Source organism: Syngnathoides biaculeatus, chromosome 6 (genome assembly GCF_019802595.1).
Source record: "Syngnathoides biaculeatus isolate LvHL_M chromosome 6, ASM1980259v1, whole genome shotgun sequence".
NCBI classification, from domain to species: domain Eukaryota; kingdom Metazoa; phylum Chordata; class Actinopteri; order Syngnathiformes; family Syngnathidae; genus Syngnathoides; species Syngnathoides biaculeatus.
The window spans coordinates 20,474,256-20,491,778 of record NC_084645.1 but is presented as its reverse complement, the minus strand read 5'-3'; the positions used below and the strand labels follow the sequence as shown (position 1 = coordinate 20,491,778).

General features: G+C 42.6%; 3 protein-coding genes across 6 annotated transcripts in view; 2 read left to right on the top strand and 1 right to left on the bottom strand.

Annotated features, from left to right (window-relative positions):
- The first annotated feature begins 152 nt into the window (after positions 1 to 152).
- kxd1 (KxDL motif containing 1) lies at positions 153 to 4,233 on the top strand. Of its 2 annotated transcripts, none has more exons than XM_061823593.1 (5): positions 153 to 263; positions 841 to 1,006; positions 1,113 to 1,265; positions 1,477 to 1,523; positions 2,678 to 4,233. In XM_061823593.1, the coding sequence occupies exons 2-5, from the start codon at positions 909 to 911 to the stop codon at positions 2,929 to 2,931; spliced, it is 552 nt and encodes a 183-aa protein (XP_061679577.1). In that variant the 5' UTR covers positions 153 to 263; positions 841 to 908; the 3' UTR covers positions 2,932 to 4,233. The 2 variants fall into 2 exon arrangements, with proteins under 2 accessions (XP_061679577.1, XP_061679576.1); XM_061823592.1 differs by having other exon boundaries at positions 174 to 299.
- Positions 4,234 to 4,498: 265 nt separating this feature from the next.
- ergic2 (ERGIC and golgi 2) lies at positions 4,499 to 15,594 on the top strand. Its single transcript, XM_061823591.1, has 13 exons — positions 4,499 to 4,933; positions 5,077 to 5,185; positions 5,292 to 5,338; positions 6,129 to 6,196; positions 6,687 to 6,727; positions 8,053 to 8,154; positions 8,917 to 9,009; positions 9,178 to 9,233; positions 9,316 to 9,414; positions 9,498 to 9,595; positions 9,687 to 9,849; positions 11,515 to 11,594; positions 11,670 to 15,594. Exons 1-13 carry the CDS (start codon positions 4,828 to 4,830, stop codon positions 11,751 to 11,753), a joined length of 1,146 nt encoding a protein of 381 aa, XP_061679575.1. The 5' UTR covers positions 4,499 to 4,827; the 3' UTR covers positions 11,754 to 15,594.
- LOC133502599 (membrane-associated guanylate kinase, WW and PDZ domain-containing protein 2-like) overlaps positions 13,962 to 17,523 on the bottom strand; it is an 88,188-nt gene continuing 84,626 nt past the window's right edge. For all 3 annotated transcript variants that reach the window (XM_061823588.1, XM_061823590.1, XM_061823589.1), the window contains exon 22: positions 13,962 to 16,783. In XM_061823588.1, the coding sequence (XP_061679572.1) occupies positions 16,149 to 16,783 (635 nt within the window). In that variant the 3' untranslated portion in view covers positions 13,962 to 16,148. The remainder of the gene's footprint in view (positions 16,784 to 17,523) is intronic.

Here is a 17,523-nt window from a genome sequence, read left to right as displayed (position 1 = left end):
TCGGATTACTATCGTCTTGTTTTAATATGGTTATCAAATATATGTCAACATTTTCTTTCGATTTTTTTTTACAACTACGCAACATTTGAGTTTTACGTAATGGCGGAATGTTGCTTTTATACCGGGTTTCCAATAAAGAAAGGGGATGATATAAAAAAGAGACACCACCGGACATACCCTGCTCGTGACAAGGAAGTAGCTGAACCGGGAAGTACTTTGTTATGATTTAGCAGGTGGCTAGCTGGGCAACGGTCGAGCTGCAAGTACGGACATTTATTAATGCATATCCATCTTCCGAGGTACTCCCGGTAGATATATATATATATATATATATATATATATTTTTTTTTATGCTTCGGTTGTTATTTTGACATTGTTAGTTAAGTTAGCTTTCCTTTAATTTAGCAGCGGAACAAATGAAAATAAATCGACAAAGGTTGACGGAATTAATTAACATCATGGCCTTTTGTCAGGACTACGTTTCTTATTAAATAAGTGTATAAATATAAATATGCGTTCCTATGTAACCTACTGTTCTATCCATCTGCAGTTATATACAGATCTATGTTTACTCTGCCAGGTTTTTGTGACATACAAAATACCAATAAGTTAAATCATTTCAAATCTTTTATTCCAATCATGACTACTGTGACCTATAAAAGTGTACAATGCAATTAATAAAAACGTAACTTTTTTTTTTTTTTTACATCGGAAGTGAAAATAAGCAACAAAATCATCACACTCTCGCTACCATTTCAAGTGCCTCTGATTAATCCTAAATAAAATTAAGATATTTTCCTGAGATTTTTATTTATTTATTTATTTTTAACGCCTTTCCAGCATAAGCGTGAGGTTTTGCGCTAACATTTGATTGCTATTTGGAACCGCTCGGCATCTGACGCTTCACCATGGTGGAGCCCACCGCCTCCGGCGTGTTCTGCAGCAGGATGCTGAGCATGGTCAACGCCGAGGACGTCAACGCCATCATCCAGGCTCAGAGACACATGTACGTCGCGATCACAATATTTTTGTTGTCGTTCATGTTTTATTGAATATTCATTTTGAAAAGTGGTAATTTTGTGCGCGCCTCAACGAAATACGTCCGCTATCAGGTTGGACCGCTTTGAGAAGACCAACGAGATGCTGATCAACTTCAACGGGCTCTCCAACGTGCGACTGCAGCAGATGAACGAGCGCTTCTTGCTCCACACTCGCACTCTCATCGAGATGAAGAAAGATTTAGACAGCGTCTTCCGACGGATCAGGTAGGCCGCTGGGCACAAATTTTAATATGACATAAAGTTAATAAGATAAACATGGCCTCAGAGGAAAAAGTAAAAAAAAAAATAAAAATAAATAAATAATTCCTTATCATGCACTTTGCTTTTCCTCTTTCTTCCATTTTTTTGTGTATGTGGCCTCTTTGTGTATTCCCGATTTAAACATTAGAGATATTAAAATATCTTCTCTCCTCAGGACACTAAAAGGAAAGATTGGCAAGCAGTACCCAGATGCTTTCAGTAGTAAGTCAACATTTTTTTGTTTTTACGTCATAAATCAATATCGGGCGTCCTTGGTTTACAAATATGGATGTGACACATCCCAAATGGCTAACCTCCACCTAATGTCAATAATCACAATTAATATTTGTATGAAATAAATTTGTAGGCCATAAATGTCTAAAAAAATGAACTGAAACTGTAAATAAAATGTTTTTGCTTCAATTCGGTGGGCATCATGCTGTGTCCACCCTGACCATTCGGGGGCAGTATGATACAAACCTGGTTCGACTCCTCATTCCTGCTGCAATATTAGTTTTTCTTTGCAGAGGATAAGGAATACATGCTTCATTGTTATATTATCTGTCTCCATCTGTTGATTCAATGTTTCTATTCAACCCTCTGTAGTTTAAAGGTTTTAACACCACAGCATTGATGCTAATCCTGTTAGCCCGTCTATGGGGTTTCCAATTATGTATTAGCTTCAAGCGACCAGAGTGTCTGCAGTGGTTTGAAACATACAAAGCGTAATTGTCTTTCTTTTACCTTTAGTTCTACCGTAAATGGAATTTCGAGTGGCATTAAACTGCTTGAAGCCTCTTTTTTTTTTTTTTTTTGAAAAATTATTTTGCTAATTCCACCTGCCAAATTGTTGATTGTTGTGAAGTGAGTAAAATTACTTTCACCATACGGTGTTTATGTCTCACCTGTTCGCTTGCAAGTAAAGTGCAAAACACGGATCCACCGGAAAAGTTAAAAAGCATTTTATGAATAAATTGCTGTGCAGTTCACAGTTGAGCGGGTCAGGCTTTGAAGATAACTTCCTTTGGCTGAAGTGGTGCAATGCTTCGTAACGCACGGCTAGCAAATCAGGAAATGCTCGGATTTGTTTTTTTTTTTTTGTCTTAATCCACCATTCACGGAGGGGAGAAACAAGGAAACTCACGCATTCCTTCCCCAGATGATAAAGCCAAACTCTCGCTGGTTCGTGTTGACGCTTCTTGCGCGGATAATTGTCTGACGCTCTGGTACTGATTCTGTTATCAACAAGGCCTTAAATGGGCCGACATATCTGACTGTGTCGACAACAACATGATTGTCCGTCTGTCATGGCAGACTTGTGTCGGGCCTTTCCTTTCTCTAAAAAAAAAAAAAAAAATTATTTCTTCCTTTCGCAGACATCCACGAGTCACACATCCCGGAGGACGACGACGACGACTTGGACCCGGCGCCGCCGAGCGTCGCTACCGCCGCCGCCGCCGCCTCAGCACAGAGCTCGGACTGCTACGACTCCAGTCCCGACGTGGTCTCCCCCGCCCAAAGCAAATCCTCCGAGGAGCTCTCGCAAGAACCGCCCGACACGCCCGGCTCCGACGTCCATCGCACGGCCGGCCTGCAGGATGAGGGCCCGGACTCGGTGCCTGCCGAATAGCTCCGCCCCTCATATGTGGACAAGGCGTGGCACCCTCACCGATGCACTTTTTTGACATTTGCTGAACGAGGCAAACACAAAATGGCAACATTTGCAAGGAGTTGCTGTGGTCCACGTCTCACGCTCAGACGCTGACACAGGTCTTTACCCGACTTCAAACCCTGATGTCACTCATAGGCCACACCCCTTAAAGGCACACACATGAATAAGACCTAACCCTTGCATTTTTCTCGCTTTGATGTTGAATTGAGGGATGCTTTGTCAGCTATCAGGCCATAGCCTTCTCTAATGCAAGTGATTCTGCTGCCATCTCATGGCACAAATAGGCAATTACAAAATTTTTCATGTAACGCCACGATTTACGGCATCCCCGCAAAAAAGATTTGAATAGATTTTATACTTTATTTAAGACGTTACAGAGTTTTTATGGGGAGGGTCTGGCGGGATGATAAATGGTTTTGGATTTGAGAAGTCAAAAATTTGGTCACAATGAATTAAATTTGTGAGTCAAGTAGCAACTGTAGCGCATTAACCACTTGGCTGTTGACATAATTTAATAGATGGCTGTAAAAAAACACTTATGTCTTCAGCATGTTTACCTATGTCCGCTTTCCACCCAAAAGGGATGTAAAAGGGCTGCTGCTGACTTTGGGGGACGCACCCTGGACCGGTCATGAGTCATTTGCAAGTCATGAATATACATATAGACAAGCAAACATTTACACTTATAATACATTAATTCACACCTAAAGATGATTCAATCTTCATTTAAAAAAAAAAAAAAAAAGTCCCCCAAAGGAAGAGCGGAGGTGAGATTCAAACCCAGAACCTCAAGGCAGACAAGGGAAGGACACATCCAACCTCTTCATTTCTCTTGACTTGAACTTCAGAAGGGACCGTTCACATAAATCAAGATTGAATTGCCAAAAATTATGGAGTATTATCGTAAGCCGAGCAGGCTGTGAAGCTGTGTGTAATTGTGTCTCCATTATATGTTACACTTTGCAGTACAACGGCTACACACGGGAATTGATCCATTATTTTCATTGATCACAATGAGCTTCAATCTCCAAACTACAATAAACTAAATTTCTGCATGTTGTATACTCATCAAAACCGTAGAAATGCTAAACTATTCATTGTTTATTGTTTTCAGAGTTACAACATTGGTCTGATTTACAGTGATTGGTAATCATTGAGAAGGATTTTATGGACTTTATTTACAGTAAACTAGAGGAGTAAGATTTTTCTCACACTTTTTAACGGATGATGAACATTAATATTAAAAATATTTGCAGTATGTTGGATGGCCCCAATTCCGGGTTCAAATAACAAAATATGGCAATGGAATATACAGGAATTAATTATAATGATGGGATTTTTTTTTTTTCGGGAGGGGGGGGGCGGTGTTAAAACACTTCTTGGCCATAAATCTAAAACTAATAAGTAGCGTGCTTCCTTGAGACGCGTGACGAAATTCTTACGCCTCTGTCGCTGTTCGTAACTCGGAAACGTCGTATGCTTTTCCCCCACTTGTAGTTCTTTTAGTGTCCACCCGAGGGCGCCACGTCAAAACGTTTTCCTTTTTCGTCTCAAAACCGGATTCCCAACTACCGGTACGCTCTCCTCCATTTCCTGCTCCTCATTTTTAATTTTACGATTCATTTTGAATTCGATTTTTATGGTGTACCTCGCTGAAAGCCCTCAATCCTATAACAGTCGACCATTTTCCACCAAAACCATGTCTATATTCTCTTTAGCCGGCTAGCCTAGCAAGCTAGCAGCTGTCATGTTGCTAAACGTCAGCACGTCAACTTGACCAAACAACAACAAAAAAAAAAAAAAACAGGCAAAAGTCATCTGACGACATTCATTCAGTGCCGAAGTTCCGCCAAGATGAGGAGACTGAACAAAAAGAAAGCGTTGACGCTGGTCAAGGAACTGGACGCCTTCCCCAAAGTCCCCGAGAGCTACGTGGAGTCGTCAGCCAGCGGCGGCACAGGTAAGTCGGGGAGGGGGTCGCGGGGTGGGCGCATCAAGCCACGTCCACCTTCAACACGCTTTGGTGTGTGTGTGTATATATGGTTTTGTTTTGTTTTAATTTTTAATGTAAACCCTTTTTTTGTCGTTTCTCGCTCCTTCCAGTGTCCCTGATTGCGTTCAGCGCCATGGCCGCGCTCGCCTTCTTGGAATTTTTTGTCTACAGGGACACGTGGATGAAATACGAGTACGAGGTCGATAAAGACTTCAGCAGGTAGCGACAACAGGAACTAGTGACATTTCTTATTCTTATTATTCTTATTCACCCCCCCCCAAAAAAAAAAAAAATTGTATCGAAGCTGCTGTCATTTCTGTTGCAGCAAACTGAGGATAAACATCGACATCACCGTCGCCATGAGATGCCAGCGTAAGTCATCATAATCAATCGTCCGTCCATTTTCTTAGCTGCTTATCCTCACAAGGGTCGCGGGAGTTTTGGAGTCCATCCCAGCTGTCAACGGGCAGCCTGAACTGGTTGTCAGCCAGTCGCGGGGCACATGGAGACAAACAAGCAGTCGCACCTCGGGGCAATTTAGAGTGTCCAATTAAATGTTGCATGATTTTTGGGATGTGGGAGGAAACCGGAGAAAAGTCACGCAGGCACGGGGAGAACATGCAAACTCCACACAGGCGACGCTGGGATTGAACCCAGGTCCTCAGAACTGGGAGGGCAACACTTTCCAGTTGATCAATAAATGACCATTTTGTCAAAGGGTTTCCCAAGCTTTATTGAGACAAGGTACATAATTTTGTGTCATAATTTACATGAGAAGAATACCTCAACGTACACTACAAAACCGATTCATAAACATAAGATACGCTAATCACTCGTATAGCTTCTCCCATCTAGTAAAAGAACATTTAAATGTAAATCTTGGTCATAGTTTAACAATGATGCACTATTTGTATTTTTTTTATCGTTTTTTTTACAACAATTGAGTGAAATCCAATAATTTCCCGTGATGCACTTGATGATTTTCTTGTAGTTTAGCGAGTGAAGTGTCAGTACAAGTGGTGATGTTCATTGAGGTGACTTGCCGAACCCGTAAAACCGTGCGACGCCATTGTAAATTGTCCTATTAGAACTCCGGTCTACCTAATGTTTTGTCTGTGTTTTTGTACACTTTATGGAATATGTCACGTTTTTAAAATTGCAGACATTGGCGCCGATGTTCTGGATCTGGCAGAGACCATGGTTGCTTCCGATGGGCTAAAATACCAGCCGGTGAGTTTCTTTAGGTTGGATTTTTTTCGATCAGCATCACGGCACTGTAAATTTAATTCCTTTTTATTTTGCGTAGATCCATACCTGACATTATTGATGAGTGTCATGTGAATGTAGTTGATGTTAAATGACACAAGTACTGAATCTGTGGGACGTGGGTTCATCGTTGTGTTCATGGTCTTGATGTTTTAGGAACCTTTCGCTGTCAACTTTTGGCATCTACAGTGTACACTTTTCAGCATGTGCAGGTTCACCTATTTGCACATTAAAAAAGAAAATCCAATTTAATTTTGCATTTTTCTTCTTGAATTGAAATGAGTTTGTCGTGCACTTTAGCTGCAAGGTGAACAGTGAAGATCAAGTTCATCCCTGAAGAAATGAACCTATTATCCCCACATTTATATTTATGAATAAAAATTGTCACCGATGGAATGCTGTAATATATCTTTTTAAAAAAAATTTTTTTTTTTTGTCCATTCCTATATTTTAGGTCAACTTTGAACTGTCGCCACAGCAAAAAATATGGCACATGTAAGTTGACGTCGTGATGTCATTCAGCATCCTACTGGTGGCATAAACATGAAAAAAAAAATGGATGACAAAACTTCCCAGGACTCTGGATTTAGTAGTAAAATACCGTAATTTCCGTTTTACAGAGCGCACCGGATTATATGCCTCACCTCGTACATTTGTGAAGGAAATACCACTTGGTACATAAGCCGCACCTGTGGAAAAGCCGCAAGTGCCCACATTGAAACACAAGATATTTACAAAGAAAGATGGTAAACAGAAAGAGTTTTCAAAGTTTTAATACCTTAGCTTATCTTAACATAGGGTTTACAACAACACGGTAGCACAAACAGGGCTGGTTAAAAAAACCCGAAACATACCGGTAAGAAAAAAACACCCACGGCAGCTACACAGTAGCAACATGGTAGCACAGCACTAACAGAGCCAGTTAAAAAAAAAAGATATCTAATTCTCTGAGATGCAGCAAAAACATAGTAGCGCGGCTGCTATCGCAAGCACGGCGCTAACAGAGCCGGTTAAAAAAAAAAAAAACAACATACCGGTAAAAATCACTGAGACTTGGAAGTAACAGCAGCAACACACTAGCACAGCGCTAACAGTGTCAGTTTAAAAAAAAAAAAAATACCGGTAAAGATCGCTGAGACACAGCAGTGCTAGCAGGGCGGTAAAAGTCACTTCCTCGGCGCATATATTCCACCGGCCGGGTGCCCCCTTGCAACTGTTAGAAAAAAAATGCACAAATTAGCCGCATCACCGCATAAACCGCAGGGTTGAACGCGTGTGGAAAAAAGTTGCGGTTTATAGGCCAGAAATTACGGTAGTAGTACCTTGACTTACAAGTGTACCATTTTATGAGTTGTTTGAGTTGAGAACCGTGGCTTGCTTGATTTCTTTTGGTTTGTTTGTCAAAATGTGAGGGAAGTGGACATAAACGGTACCGTGATGCCGTCGCATGTGGGCAAGAAGACCTGCTGATGCGCTTTCAGCCATTTATTGAACGCAACAAATGCAAACCGAGAACACTCGCAAGGAGCTGCTGTAGGCCCCAGCTCACGTCCACACACTCGCACGGAAACGTAACTGGTCAAAAGACTTTCTGCCCCTGATGTCATACACTCGGCCTCGCCCCTTAAAGGCACACACAAACACTGCAATACATACAACAGTTCATTTTTTTATTCCTTTTTTTTTTTTTTTATGTAATTTCCAACAATCCAGTGCTACAATGTGTATTACAATCGTGAATCGAGTTGCCAGGATGGTCACAGAGCCAATTCAACTCAACGACATACTTAACGGCGGGGCCATCCGGTTTTCTTTCACAGGACTCTTCTTCACATCCAGGAGCGTCTGCGAGTGGAGCACTCGCTGCAGGACTTGATCTTCAAGACCGCCGTGAAAGGATCTCCGCCTGCGCAGTCCCGAAGGTGCGCAACGCACGCACTTATCTGTTCGGTCACGGCAAATCAGTCCGAATACGCCTGAGCAGGACATTTAGGGATGCTCCAGTCCCGTCTGTCATATTAGAAGTAAAGGTCAAACTTTTTATAATAAACTATTTAGCCGGAGCATCAATCCAATAGAATTTGCTTGTCACACTAATGCATCACTTGTTGCTAGGCAGAGTTCACAGGCGTGCAGGCCCTGGGGGTTGTTGAAAAACCACAATCCGCTATCTCCCTCAAATCTAAATACTGGGAGGCGTCAAAAATTGTTTGCATTTTAATCAAATAGTTGCGTTTGACAAACATGAATGTTGATTTTAGTCTACAAATGGATTGCTTGATGGTGGTGAGTGATGATGTGTGTGCGGCGGCGCCCCCTCGCCCACTTGCAAAGGCGGGAAATAGCAAAGAGATCAAAAACTGGAAAAAACAGCGAGACGCAAGAGGAGCTGACACTTTTTAATCGTGTGTGGAAAGGAAGAAAACAAAACAAAAGCTTACACATGCTAGCCTCAAAAGCCAAAAAGGTGTTTTTTGCCTGTGTGAAATTTTACGTGCGTTTTGGTTGACTGCGATCGGCAAGTTGATACATTGATTTCAAAATGTAATTGCCATTTTATAAATGAATGTCTTTGGTTTTATACACCTTTTTATTGACAACCTGATAAGTGAATCACTGCTCTGTGTTGATACATTGGAAGGTTTGCCAGTGTATTTTGTTTTATTTTCGTTTTTTTTCTTCAGCACGGACAGCAGCACGTCTCTAACCGCCTGCCGCATTCACGGACATTTGTACGTCAACAAGGTGGCCGGGAACTTCCACATCACAGTTGGAAAGTACGTATGCGTGCGCGCTAACTTGCTGGGCCACGCCCCTTAAAGGCGCACACTCAACACGTGCTGTACAGACTGCCGGCAACCCCGATAATCATAATGCAGAGAACCGATTTGATTTGATATACGACGACATTAACATATTGAATAGTTTTTTTTTTTGGGTCACAGGTCCATCCCTCATCCACGAGGCCACGCCCACCTAGCAGCTCTTGTCAGCCATGACAGTGAGTTGATTAACCTTCATTTTTTTTTTTTTTGTTCATCAAATCCACTTTGATGATTTTTATTATTGCGCGCGTTTTGCAGGTTTTAACTTTTCCCACCGCATCGACCACTTATCGTTCGGAGAAGACATCCCGGGCGTCATCAGCACCTTGGACGGCACAGAAAAAGTCACCGGCGACTGTAACGGACGTTTTCCTCGCTTGTTCTGAACGTGTGCTTTGACCGACTCTCACGTGACGCGCCTTTGTGCATGTTTTCCTCAGCCAATCACATGTTTCAGTACTTCATCACCATCGTCCCCACCAAACTGAACACGTACAAAGTGGCGGCCGACACGCATCAGTACTCGGTCACCGAGCGGGTACGCGGCCCGGTTTTCCTTTCGGAGGCTCGCCGGCCCAGTCAGGAGGGTCTCACGAGCTGTGTGTGTTTTGTCCCCCCCCCCCGTGTAGGAACGCGCCATCAACCACGCGGCGGGCAGCCACGGCATCTCGGGAATCTTCATGAAGTACGACATCAGCTCTCTGATGGTGAAAGTGAGCGAGCAGCACATGCCGCTATGGAAGTTTCTGGTGCGTCTGTGTGGCATCGTCGGAGGCATCTTCTCCACCACAGGTCACTCGCTCGTGCCGCAACTTCAAAACGTTTCTACTTTGGTGAAGTGAAAGTGTTTGCACGCTTCCTGATCTCCCCCCGCCCCCACGCGTTTCCTGTCATAAAGCAATTTAAAATGGAATAAAAGGCAATATAAGTAAATACAAAATGGTAAGTGGAGTTTTTTATTATTAAGGAAGAAAAAAAATCCAAATCTACTTGGTCTCGTGTGAAAAAGTGATTCCCCCCACTTCCATTTACTAACTGTTTGTGCCAGTCGCTGCGCTTAAGGGGTAATTTGGCTGGCTCTCACTGTGGTTTGCTGGAGTCCCAAAGCTTTAGGAATGGCTTTGCAAGCTATTCCAAATTCTTACAGCTGACTTGCTTGTTCCAGAATTTCTTTTACACGTTGGCCTAACGTCCATCTTTTAAAGCATCTTTTGTTCTATTGAAGTGATTTCTTAATTGAGAACACGTTTGGCTCGAGAAGTCAAACTCTGGTATGATAAACCACAGAAAGGCAGGGCAATCACTTTTTCACACAGGGCCATGTAGATTTACATTTTTGGTTCTCTCTTAATAAAAAGCTCCATTTAAAAACTGCATTTTGCGTTTTGTCTGTGACCAATATTAAAATTTGTTTGATGCGAAAGATTTAAGTGTGACAAATGCGTGCAAAAGTAGTAAAAACCTTTCAAAATACCGTCCATTCTACGATATATTTCATAAATTTTAGAAACAACCATCGCCAGGGCACTTTGACTGGCAGCAAGCAAGCAAGCGAAGCAAAATTTTATATATTTTAAAAAATGTCATCAAAATCAATGTGTAGGTATTTTTAAATTTGAATATAATTGTTTCAGATAAAGTGTTTGGTAACTAATTGGTGTAAATACAGTATTTTAAAATATTTCATTTTACTACGTAGTGATTTTCTTTAAAAAAATGCATGTTAGTAGTTTGTGTATTAAATTCATTTCATATATACAAATCCACGCAGGTAGGATCGGATTTGAACCCGTATCCTTAGAACTGTAAGGCAGATGTGGTAACCAGTCGTCCAGCAGTAAATTGTGACTTCAGTGTTTTCGAAAATCTGGTAACAAATTTTATGAATTTCAAACCATATTGTGAATTTAACCAAGTTGCAATTTAATATTTCAAACGCTATCTATAGTATGTGTAATTATGTGGAACTTTACTGTAACATTTTCATCTTTTCAAACCATGTAACATTCATTTTATGAAAAAAAAGTGATTGTTGATGAAACTATACAGAAACAAAATCCTTGAAAATCTTGAGTGCATCATGACGATAGTGATAATCTTTAATACATGATAATACTATGAAATGCCATCCATCCATCCATCATCCAAGCCGCTTATGCTCACAAGGGTCACGGGAGAGCCAGAGCCTATCCCAGCTAGCTTCGGGGGGAAAGTTGGAGACCCCGAACCGGTCGCAGGGCAGATATTGACACCATCACTGAGCGGGAATCGATCCCACGCTGCCCGCACCAAAGGCAGGCGTGTGTACCGCTACACCATCGGTGACTCTACTCTGAAATGTCTTTTTCTCCGCGCTGAAAGTCGCTCGTAAAGAAAACGTATTGAGTGAACGAAGCGCGTATGAAAGTACGACTCCTGAGGTCGCTTGTGCAGTGTAGTGTGTACTTTGTACCGCAGGGATGGTGCACAGCGCGGTGGGCTTCCTCGTGGACGTGGTCTGCTGTCGCCTCCAAATGGGAATCTACAAAACCGTCAAGGTGCTCGTCTCAAACACGACTTTGGCTTTCTTTCCCTCGTCATCTTCATTTTTGCCCCCGTTGTCGTCACCCCAGGAGGAAAACCCGGCGAATCCGCAGCAGGCAAAGGAGCATGTGGCGCCCCCTGCTGACACCGATTTCACTCAGACGGTCGGCTGACATCGCGTCGCTCGTTTGCACTTTTCGGTGAGAATTCAGCCCACGACTGGGATATCAAATAAATGCTCACGGGCCAGGAAAGACTTTGCAAAAAAAAAAAAAAAAAATCAATATTTTGCTCTATTTTATGGAGCAGCTGGTAGAAAAAAAAAGATCACACTAAAGCCAAACATTAAATTGTAACCATAAAAAAAAGAGCCACACAAAAGGTGCCTATGTGTAAATGTTTATTAAATAAAATCCCACCACTCAATTCCTCCTCGCCTTTTCCGTCGTACACGATCAAGTCCTAGCGTCCCACACAACATGTCCAGAGTTCATTTGACAATATTTCACAATATCTTTCAGTAAACAAGTTTTTTTTTTCAGGGGGTGTTTTTTTTCTTAGCAAAATGTAATCTATCCGTACTGTCGCATTTCATAAAAATAGTTGTTCATGTCTTTGAAACTACAGTATCAAGGATACAGTAAACGATATTTGTAGGAATACAGCTGTACAAGGTGAAGAGTACTCGGTTAATACTACACAAGTAAACATGACGGGGATGTGTCGTCGTTCTTCACAAAGAGTTAGGACCTTTTTTTTTTTTTTTTTTTTAATTTTTTATGCCGGATACAAAATGAATCACAGCAGGCAGGACGGGTGCGTGAGCGAAGATGGACAACGTCTGATTATGGACTTCATTTCAAACCTTCATAATTAAAAATACTCCTCAAGATGTCCATCAGTTTGAAGTCAGTGTGAGACTTGCGTTGATATTAAGAGTCGCTGTCAGCCAAAAGTCCAAATTTCACATTTTTTTTTTTTTCACAAAACAAATCAGTCATCATGTGTGTCTGTATTATTATTATATATATATATATATTTTTTTTTACAACATACGTGTCAGTCTTTGGCGACTTTTTGGCTTTGACTTGCGAGAATATTTTAGGAAAAATTCGTCATAATATCAAAACTTTACGCGCAGGAGTGTCAAACTTTTCTTTTTGTCACAAGCCACACTGTAGTTACGCTTTTCCCGCAAGGGGTAGTTAAAAAATGCTTTATTATTACACAAATTGATGGGTAAATAGTTTTCAGATCAGATGTCAGGATAATAGGTTGTTATTGTTCAAGTTACTGTAAAAAGGGCTTTGCTAACAAAAAAAAAATGCTTTTGCAATGTCTCAACATTTACTGCATGATAATCGAAATATTTTGCTACAGATTTTAGCAAGGCTCACGGACGTTGACGAGATTTTCTTTCACGGGCCGTGTAAAATGTGGCGGTGAGCCGGATCTGGCCCCTGAGCCTCAAGTTTGACACCTCCTGGAAGGTGTGTGATGCCTCTCCGAGTTGAAGTATCAAAGAAAATTAATCACACGTGCATTTAAAACAGTTAACATTTAAAAGTTAATGCTGACAAAGCAAAAACGCCATAGATAGGCTAACCAATAGCATCTTACGTTCTGTTGTTGTAACGCTTTAACAAATGTATATTGAACAAACGGTGGTGCAACAAGTAGACAGACAGATGTAACAAAACGTACGGGCATATATCGGTTAAAAATGTTCCTGGAGCTTACTGAGTGACTTACAGTAGTTGTGAAACTCTTTTAAGTCTACATGACTGTATTGCACTGCCACCTGATGGCACAGTTGGACCACAACAAGGAAGTCCCGTGAAGAAAACAGGATCCACAATCCGTTTTGATTCTTTACTTTCTATGTACGTTCTTATAAAGCATGATATTACACTACTTTCGTTATTAAAAACTGTACAAATATTTAGTTTTTTATGGGGGTAATGGCATTTCCATTCATTTGAATGGGGAGAGATGATTTGAGATATAGTTAATACCCCCCCAAAAAATGTTTTTTTATTTAATTAGTTCACGCACGACAGCGACGACACAGAACTTAGAGCGGTTCTAATACTCTCTCACAAAGTTAAATAATTTTGGGGTTTGGAGCCAATTAAAAAAAAAAAGTTTCATAAACTAGAGAACATGTCAAAATTGTAACTGGAACTGGAATCGTAATTGGTATCTCCGTAGGGTCAGGCCATCGCTGGTGTGACCGTACGAATGTTTTACGTTTTGCCAAAATGACATTTGAAGTTGCTCCACACGTAAACGAACAACCTTGTTGAGGGAAAAAAAAACGCAAAAAACGCGGCTGGGTTTTTTCTGCTTTTGGGTTGTGACGAAATGTTGAGGAAAAAAAACTCAACAAAGGCGATTAAAAAATTATGCTGCCATTTCAAAAATGGAAACGGTCGGTTTCCAGGTTAAGCGGTTGGAAATATGTCCCCAAAATATGTTGCAGCGCATTTTGAATTATTTTGCATAATTAGGAGAACTGGCCCAGTGTTAGTGTTTCAATCTTGGGATCGTGTAATACATGAAAGAATTAAGTACAGTTGTCGTTTTTTTTTTTTTTTTTTTTATATATAAAATTGAGGTATTTTTTCCTTAACTTTGTCTAATGCATTTTTTCAAATTGAATCATTAAGTCCAGTTTTCTTTTTTTCATATCACAGTTGAACTTGAACCGGATCCGGCATATTCTTGTCACTTTTGTGTGACAACAATAAATTTAAAAAAGCAAAACCTGCTTGTTAGCGCAACACTTTCTCTCTTTGTGTTGTGGTACTGTGAAGGGGGAGGGGGGGGGGGGGTTAAATGTTATTTTTAGCTAATCATGGCAACATTAATATTCAGTTGATAGTGTGCCCAATGACTATAAATATGACAATATTACTATAAAAACTACTTTGTTGACAGTCATGATTTACTTCGGACCCTTTTCAAATACTTTTTGGCACGCTTATCATTTTTTTATGAATTCTGACATAGACTTTGACCTGCTACCTATCGTACTTTTGCATCTCCGATTATGATTATGACCAGCAGCGATGCTACAGACCAACCGTTGAGGGGCGCCACCTGCTGCCCCCCATGCGTTGGTTTTGAGCAAGGCACTCGGCCTCCTCCTCGTCTTCCTCATACTGATGCCCCCCTCCCACAGTGATGTGGTACACGTAGCACAGTTAAAAGGCTTTTAGGACTGGACTGGAGCGATGAAGCGGTTTTTCTTTTCTTTTTTTCCCCACCTTGTTTTTAGAGCACTTAATGAAGATGTTTGGAAAGGCGTTTGAGGATTTTCATGTCCTTGATATGCGGCTAAAAGGTCCCATATTTTCGAGAGTCTCTAACATGGACTTTGGTGGACTGAGTATAAAAGTGTCAGTTTCATGTGAAAAATAAACCCAAAACAAAACAAAACAAAACACCTTGTTTTGTTACGAGTGTCCAGAAAAGTCCCCCCCCCCCCCCCCGACAGCTGCTTCTGTTTGACCCAGTTTTGTATCCGCTTTGACCATATTTGGCAAACACTCTGATTGGTCGGAGTACTCGTTTGCGATGTTGCGGAAAGGAAGGCGTAGATCTTTGCTAGTGACCTAGATAAGCTTGAGAAGTTCGGATGAGCCGATTATGGGAAGAAAAATGCATTTTTTTTTTACTTTATTTTGATTGCAATTCATGTGTCACAATCTCACCGTGGGACCATGGAGTCAATTTTACGTCCCCAATAATAGAAAACAGTTTTTGGGTAAAAAAAAAAAAAAATGGCACCTTTAAGATGCTAGTGAGGACAAAGAGCATACTAGTACATAGATCCTTTGCGTCGCATATCAAGGATATGGTGGTGGGGTATAATAGCTGAAATGGCTTCCCATAAATATGACGACACTGCACAACGGTTGACGGATGCCTGCGTACAGAACTCGGTGTACTAGTGGGATTTCTTTTTCTTCATCTGCAGTCGCTAGTTTATAAAAAAAAAAAAAAGAAAAAGAGAACCAAGTTGTCCTCGTTCACGTTCCGGGAAATCCCATGCAAGGGGCGGCCATTTTGCGGCCGTGTCTTCGATATGTAGTCGGTCCGGGATCTAATGTTTTTCCGGTCCTCTTGTCATCTGCTTGTTTACAACAACAAATGTACACATTTTTTTTTGACATCTTTACATTTACAGTACAGTATATGATATATTTTGTTAGGCATGTGAGGAGCAACGCGGGACGGACCGGTAGAACCGTGATTCCTAACCACTGGAGCCATTTCAGTTTGGGATGATACCAAAGTGGTTTCTTGTATATTTTACACTTGAATCTATTTATAGAGGCGGGGGGGGGGGGATTATTGTCAGGGGCGCGGTCTTATCCACTGCAAATAGCCCATAATGGTTGGGAAACGCGTTCTAGAAGTTCTTCTGTCTGCATCTCGGGGCTCCTCACGCTGCGTTCCAACAACAACTTGTGAGCGTTGATCATCTTTTTTAAGGTGGCGGGTGTCATAATCCTCTCGCAAATGAGTTGAGGGGCGGATGAAGGAGGGAAAAGTGATCCCGTCTACCTGCTGACAGTGGAGGTCCAGGACCTCAGGGTGGCAGGCAGATTATCCGGCCCGGGGATGTTCCAGGGCCCCGGGGAGGTGGCGGCGGAGGCGGCTCTCCTGGCGGGGGGTTCCTCGGCGCTCTTATAGGGGCAGCAGAGGCTGGAGTGGCCCCCGGGACGCTCCTCCTCTCTGGGGTAAAGCCCCCTGCTCAGCAGCCTTTCCCCGCCCCCAGCAGCCAGAGGGGCTCCGTCAGGAGTGACGCTCAGGTAGGGGTCCCACGGCCAGAGAGCGCCCACCGCCTGGGTGCCCGCCCCCTTTCTGTCAAAGCGGGGGGAGCAAGCGTCCCTCTGCCTCCCCAGGATGGCTTTGGCGGGCAAAACCCGAGGCCCGCGCTCGGCCTCCCCCCCTTTCCCCCGGATCGCGGCCTTCTGCTGGGTGGACCTGCCGCCCGCGGCCCCTCGAGCCGAGGGGCTGTGGTCCGTCGTCGCCTGTGGAGCTTTGTCCGCCGCGGCCTCGAGAGGGAGCGAATGAGGGGAATCCAGGGAAGCGGCCGGACGGGATGCGGGCGATGGACTCTGTTGGGCTTCCGGGGTCACTTCCGGCAGGGAAGCGTGGATTGTAGGAAGGGAATCCCAGGGGCCGACACAGTCTGTCGAAGACCGGAGAGAGAGCGTGAGGCGACGGCTACGGACGGCTCAGTCGCGACGTCGCGCATTTCCAAGCGATCGTTTTTTTTATCGGGTTTGAGTCACACTGCATTCCAGGCGCCGCAAATAACAAAACAACGGCAAAGAAATGAAAAAATACATGCTCCATGTTGGCCTCGTACGTGAAGCTGCAGCATGTGCGTAATAGCAGAACTCGTTTAGAATCAAAGCTCATTTCTGTTTGCCCAACAACGGCGTCAAGAAGATGTGAAATGAGTGCGCGTGCTTTGCTTCAACGTTTGGGTTTCAAATTCTCTCTCATTTTGCGTACCGGTACGACGCGCAACGTCACCTGGAAGTGAAAAACAGCTCGAAGGAAGCGTTCCTGTTCTCAAAGCGACGCTATAGAGCTCGCGCACGTGACGTCACCATTTTTCACGGCGCCATATTGCAGGTCAAAAAGAGGCGCTCGACGGTGCGGGGGACATTGAACCGGAGCAGAATATTTACAATACCCGAGACTTGTTGTGCTGTTGGTTGTCACAACAGACGAGACAGATCTTCAAGGAGGTCATTCTATGTATGGAATACCAGAAAATATCGACGGATTTTGACAATTAAACGGGATGGATGCTGGTAGGAATTATTATTCTCAATCTGAAATTACCAAGAAGAATTTATAATGCCAAATTGTCTCATTTGTCTCACAATGCGTAAAAAACAACAACAACAACAACAACAA